Source organism: Condylura cristata, unplaced genomic scaffold (assembly GCF_000260355.1).
Source record: "Condylura cristata isolate star-nosed mole 26May11 unplaced genomic scaffold, ConCri1.0 scaffold00029, whole genome shotgun sequence".
Classification (NCBI taxonomy): Eukaryota; Metazoa; Chordata; class Mammalia; order Eulipotyphla; family Talpidae; genus Condylura; species Condylura cristata.
In genome coordinates this window covers 3,860,920-3,866,994 of record NW_004567130.1, presented here as the reverse complement: position 1 = coordinate 3,866,994, position 6,075 = coordinate 3,860,920, and the positions used below count along the sequence as shown (strand labels likewise).

Genomic DNA, 6,075 nt, shown 5'->3' with positions numbered 1-6,075 from the left:
AGGACGTCTGCCTCTCCCGCTGCCTGGCCAGACACCCTCCTTCCTGTGTGCGGTGGCGGCCAGGGAGTGTCTGGAAGTAGTCGGGGACCAGCCCAGAGGGAGCTACAGGCACCTGGGCAGGCAGCCCAGGAGGGGCTGGTTGGGGTTGCCCAGTGCGCTGGCCACACCCTCGGCCATGGGGCATCTTACTTGCCGTCACCCCACCTGCTCTCTGCCCCTCTGGCTGTGCACAGAGCGTAGGCGAGGCGGCCGGCGGCACTCGGCGTCCACGGGGAGGATGGTGGCCCTGTACGACTACGACCCCCGGGAGAGCTCGCCCAATGTGGACGTCGAGGTAGGACACAGGCCCGTGAGAGGCTGGGCCCCACCCTCTCCCTCTGAGATGCTCGGGCACCCTGCGGAGGTGTGGGGGGGGCCCTGCCTCGGTAGCCCCCAGGGTCCCCCCCCAGTCACCTTGCAGGGTTATCCATGGGAGGGGGAGATGGAGAGGGAAGCAGGGGGAGGCCCGTGGGCTCCCGGACACTGGGCAGGCGTGCATCAGACCCTTGGGGCCCTCCTCCTTGGACGCAGCGGTGCGCCTGGAGCCTCCCGCCCAGCCTGAGCTCAGCTCCTGGGTGGGGGCTGGGCCCGTGGACTCTGCCTTGTCCAGCACCCAGTGTGCACCTAACTAAGAATGGTCTGAAGCTGGCTGCTAGGTGCAGGGGAGACGAGTTGGGGGGTGAACCTGAAGCTTGCATGCCCACTGTGAGGATGTTTGGGGGGCATGAAGCTTGCGTGCTTGATGCAGGGGTGTCTGGGAGGGGTAATGATTAGCATGCTCAATGCAGGGGTTTTGGGGGCGAGGAGCTTGCATGCTCGATGCAGCGGTACCTGGGGGTTCATGAAGCTGGCAGACTGGGTGCAGAGGTGTCTGGGGAGGCCCTGAGGTCCGCACAGGCCCCCTGGGCTCTGCGTTTTGGTGCTCTCCGAGGCTTAAAGACATGCCCCCATAGAAGAGTGGGGAGCCCCAAACACGGAGCCTCTGGCCTCTGCGGATATGCCTAGCTGTTGAGCACCCTGGGTGGCCTCCTCTTGGCTGGATGAGGTCAGGGCTGAGCTGGGGAGAGTGGGAACTGCTGAGAGAAGGCCGAGAACTGACCTTTTGGGACAACGGCTTTGTCCAGGAAACAGTGTTAACTTTGTGTCCCCTCCACAGGCTGAGCTGACGTTTTGCACAGGAGATATTATTACTGTTTTTGGAGACATTGATGAAGATGGGTTTTATTATGTACGTTTTTGAGCTTCCTTCTTCCTTCTGCCCTCCCGCTCCTCTCCCTCTCCCCTTCCCTCCTCAAGGTTATGCTCCTGACTTGCCGGCCCCTCTGCGGTGTATAAAGTGTAAATAAATGCATTTATGTTCTCACGTTTTAAAATGTGGTGAGGGCAGGGGGGCAGGCCCAGCGCTCTCTGGGGGGTGGCCAGAGCCTTGGGGGGTGACAGGCCTGGAGATGGCTCCTGTGGGAACCACTCTGGCCCAGACCCCACACACGTGAGCCCTGCCCTTGGCTCTGGCCTGCAGTTCCGGTGTCTGCCTGGTGGGGGAGACAGAGGCCCTGCTCAGCGCCCCTGGAAGCCAGATGCGCCCTGGGGCCTGGGTTTCTTAGCCCTCTGGCTGTATGGTACAGAGAGGGGCCAGTCTCTCTCGGCTTTGGGTGGCCTGCCGGCCTGTGGCACCCTGTCACACCCCAGGGCATCGCCCCGGGGCCAGCTCTGCCCCATTAGCGCTTTGCCCTGATGTCCTGGGTTTTCCGAAGCCACGGTCTGGATGGACGGAGTGGCAGCTTATGGTTCTGACTTGTTTCCTTCTGGTTGGTGGTGTCCAGTGTGTCGATCCCTTGTGTGAGCTCTTTGGTTGCCTGTTTTATTTGGGCTTTTTGCTGCTGAGCTCCAGGGCCAGAGCCTCTGACATGGCCCCCACCCCCTGCCCCTGCCACTTGCTTTGCTGCTTCAGGCTGAGAGGTGGGACGGACCAGGCACCCGTGGGACTGTGGCCCAGAGGTCCGGAGGCAGCTGGGTTCAGTCACACCCTTCACCGTGGGTGCGTGGACAGATCCTTGGGGAGGCAGCTGGGGCCTCTGGGGCACAGCGCAGGGTGGTGTCCTGCTGGCGCGCGCACTGGGAGGCCCAGTGGGCGGGCTCCAGCCTTGCCGTCAGGGGTCACCTGTCTCTTTGCCATGCCTGCAGGGGGCTGTCTGCAGGGTTGGGGTGCTGAGCTCAGCAGGGCTGATGAGAGTTGAGCTCAGCCGGGCTGATGGGCTCTGTGACCAGGCAGCTTGGAAACACTCACATCCTTGGGGTTCTCCCACTGATGCCTGTGCCCTGTCGGCCATGGGGGAAGGGCAGCTCACCTCTGCCCCTTGTTTCAGGGGGAGCTGAACGGGCAAAAAGGCCTCGTGCCCTCCAACTTCCTAGAAGAAGTGCCTGACGACGTGGAGGTCTACCTGTCGGACGCCCCCTCCCACTGCTCCCAGGACACGCCTGTGCGCACCAAGGCCAAAAGGGTAAGAGGACCCCGCGGGGCCCCTCCGCCTGCCCCCGCGCCGCGGCCCACGCAGCCTCCACTTGGGCTCTTACGCTTTGGGCCGAAACACAAAGACCCTGAGTTTTTTCTCTGCCTTGCCGTGGGGGTTTGTGCCTAAAAGCCCTGGCTCCTGCGCGCCTGTGCTGGTCACCCGCACCAGCGCACTGCGGCTGAGGAGCCCCAGCAGAGCGCCGGGCTGTGGGGCGCACCTGCCCCCCAGGGTTTAGGGCCCTAACAAAGGCCAGAGCTTCTCGAGTTAACTGTTAGAGAACATTCATGGTTAGTGTCTCATTTTTATTTTATTTCATCACTGCGAGTTTTTCTATATTATATTTTTATATATATATATTTTTATTTCTTTGCTCATCTGCTTGGAAACAGAAGAAGAGTGTTCATTTCACACCTTAATCAGGCAATGTAGCCTTCACGTAAGTGAGCCACTGAAGACACCTATAAAGATACCAGCTTAAGCTACCCTGACGGACGAACGCGGTGGGCTTAAGGTTCGCTGTGGGGCTGCAGGAATAAGAAATATGTCTCAAGAGGCCGCTGGACCAAAGTGGTAGCTCTGTTGCTCTCGGTTCTAAGTGACTGAGTTTGCAGGCAGTCACCTTTCCTACCATTTGCAGCAGCAGATTTGAGGCCATCACTGGGGACATATTTCTTACCAGGCTGATGGTCTGTCCCTGTGGCGAGTGTCCCCGTGTCCGCTCACCGCCTCAGCCCACATTGCATTGTCAGCCCCTCTTGGAAAAGCACAACCTCGCACGTTTACCACCAAAACCCCCTTTAAAGCACAGCTGCTCACAGCTGAGCGGCCCGCGGGCTGGGGCACATGCTTGTGTCAGGGCGCCCCCACGCGGCGGGTGCGGGCAATGCAATGCCGGCTGCGCGGTGCGGCTCCAGGCCGCGTTAGACGAGCGATGGTATCTTCAGGTGTGCTTTGGGACGCTTGGCAGGTGTTCTCCATGAGAGTAGACCTTGACTTTCAACCCATGCAGCTTAAAGCCCCGGCTGGGCATGCCTGTGGGCAGGCCTCCGCGCCAGGAAGGGCTGCTCTGGGCCAGCACGAGCCCGGCAATCCCAGGGCGGAGTCTGGCTACTGCAGCGAGGGGCCCCCGGTCTGCAGAAACGCAGCGTAGGGAAGCCCGGCTGCCGCCCCAGAGCAGACACAGCCGCCGCAGGCCTTAAGCTTCCTGGCTTGCAGTCAAAGCTCATCTTAGTTTTTTTTCCTTCACCCCGTGTGCCATCTCCAGCGTCCCGTAGTGTGCGCTTGCCAGGGTCGGGGCTTAAGGGACCCACGTAGTTTCCAAAGACAAGTCCTGCTGAGGCAGCAGCCTCTGCGCGAGAGGTCCAGGGCACGTGGCCGCCTGGGCCCCGGCCCGTCCGGCCAGTGCTGACACAGCTCTGCTGGGCGAGGCCGCCCTACCCGGAGCCAGGCTGGCCCAGGTGGCGGCTGCCTGCCCCAGACGCGCCGGGGGAGGGGGCTTTCCCGCTGCCCTTCCTGGGGGGTGGGGGTCGCCGAGCGGAGGGGTTGTGGCGCTCACGCCCTCACTAAACTCTCACGATGTACCTACCAGGTTCCTCCTGAGGGTTCAGGTACAGCAAGGAGCGCGCCACCCCCCACAGTCCATCTCCATTCGGGGTCACCTACGTCATCTATGGGTACTGGGAGTCCCGGGAGAGGCAGGGAAATGTCCTCGAGAAAGAAAAAGGGGCTGCTTTCCAAAGGCAAGAAACTGCTGAAAAGGCTGGGCGCGGTGAAATGACCCCTGCGCTCCGGACAACCTCCAAACCCATGTCGTTTTCTTTAATCCCAAACTAGGGCTTTCATGACTCAAGTACTTCCTAAAAACCACTCTTCTCCCCTGACACCAGTAGAGAAATGCACTTTGCACGCCGCCCGCTCGGCCGCGGCAAGGACGGAGCTGTGCGCTCCCGTCTGTGGCCAGGCGCCTGTTGCCCGGGCCGGGAGGCGCGTCTCGGCTCGTGGGGCCCGCGGCTCTCGGGCTCGCCCCTGCCCGGGCTGCCAGTCTCTGTGTGTTTGTCATCTGCCCCTAAAGGAATGATTTCAGCTCCTCCCTCCTCCAAACGCTTGCCTCACGTAACTGACTGCTCTCGGACTCCCAGCCCAGCGCCCGGTGTCTGCCTTACGATGCACATGGTCTGTACGTCAATAAAGCCGCAGTGTGTACTTGTGTGTGTCGTGTCCACCCTGCCCCTGCCTGCACAGCCCCCGCCGACGCGGCCGGGCCCAGACGCTGGGCTCCACTCGCACAGCCAGCCAGGCCACACACACCCCCACCGCCCACACACACTTGACTCAAATTATTCAAAACAGAAGAGAAAGTACTGTGGTTGGATCAAGTACGGCTCCTCCTCCCTGCAGAGCCCCAGTCGCCATTTGTTACGCTGGGGCCGCCGCCTCAGTGCCCCTGCGAGCCCTGGGGTGACACACACAGGCAGGGCAGCCCCCCACACTCCCACCCCGCGGCCCTTGGGCTGGAGCCTGGCAGGGCTGCCGGCGGGGCCTCCATGGCTCCTTTTGTAACTGTTCACTTGTAAATTGTTTTTACTCTTTATACACTTTCCAGACTGCCTTTCTTTTGTAACTTATGGTTTATACGAGTGACCAGGCCTCCTCCGGGTCTCAGAAACCGCGCTGTGTGGGGCGTGGCGCTGTGGTGGGCCAGGCCGGAGATGGGCCCGGACTGTGCGGTGTGTGCTTGTGCACAGCAGTGTAAGATGTTTTATAGAAATAAAATTTGTTATTTTATACAATGCTGTTTTGTCTGTATTTTGTTTTACTTTTCATGGGAACAAAATGGAACTCTTCCCTCATATGTGCACGAGGAAATGCCACAGCTGCCCCCTTCTGGGGTGACTGCTTCTAGAGGGAATTGACCTATTTGGGGGTCAGTCATGAGTTGGTCACTGCTGGGCCGGTTTCTGGTTTGAAGGATGCAGGTGACTGTGAGGGGCCGTTAAGCTGCCGCCTGTGTGAACCAGGAGCAGCAGAGGGCCCAGGGGTTGAACCAGGGCCCTGAAGGGTGGAGGGTGGCACATGACAACAGAGTCCAGGTGGTGTAGGGACAGAGTAGGGGGGTCTAGCAGTGCCACAAGATGTCAGGCTGAACTCACCTGCAGCTCCAGAGGACACAGTAAGGTATAAAACAGGCTGTTTCAGAAAGGGACCCCAAGAGCACCTGGAGGTTGGCCCGAAACAAGGGCCAAGGGCAGACTGTGGGCTCAGCTGCCTGCCCCACTCGGTCCCAGCACAAAAGGCTGCCCACACGTGGGTGGGGGCTATTGGCACCATGGGTGCGGGGAGGGTGGCTGTGGGTGGAGGTATTCCCACTGCCTGTGTGATGCCCACCAGAAGGGACTGTCTTCCTGGAAGCACATGAACTCTCTACTGAGGGAAGGGCAGTTGCCGGAAAAGTGCACCTCTCTATTTTACTGCGCATTTACTGTTTGAGTTGGAATAATGGCTCCAAATAGAACTAAATCTAACC

At 60.3% G+C, this 6,075-nt stretch overlaps 1 protein-coding gene across 11 annotated transcripts in view; it reads left to right on the top strand.

Annotated features, from left to right (window-relative positions):
* The window catches only part of RIMBP2 (RIMS binding protein 2), a 112,774-nt gene extending 107,472 nt beyond the window's left edge, over positions 1–5,302 (top strand). For 7 of the 11 annotated variants that reach the window (XM_012731046.1, XM_012731052.1, XM_012731045.1 and 4 more), the window contains 4 exons: positions 234–334; positions 1,196–1,267; positions 2,406–2,540; positions 4,141–5,302. In XM_012731046.1, coding sequence (XP_012586500.1) covers positions 234–334; positions 1,196–1,267; positions 2,406–2,540; positions 4,141–4,329 — 497 coding nt within the window. In that variant the 3' untranslated portion in view covers positions 4,330–5,302. Of the gene's footprint in view, positions 1–233; positions 335–1,195; positions 1,268–2,405; positions 2,541–2,941; positions 2,989–4,140 lie in introns of all 11 variants that reach the window. The other 4 variants (XM_004690829.2, XM_012731053.1, XM_012731048.1 and 1 more) reach the window with 2 other exon arrangements.
* Positions 5,303–6,075: the final 773 nt, after the last annotated feature.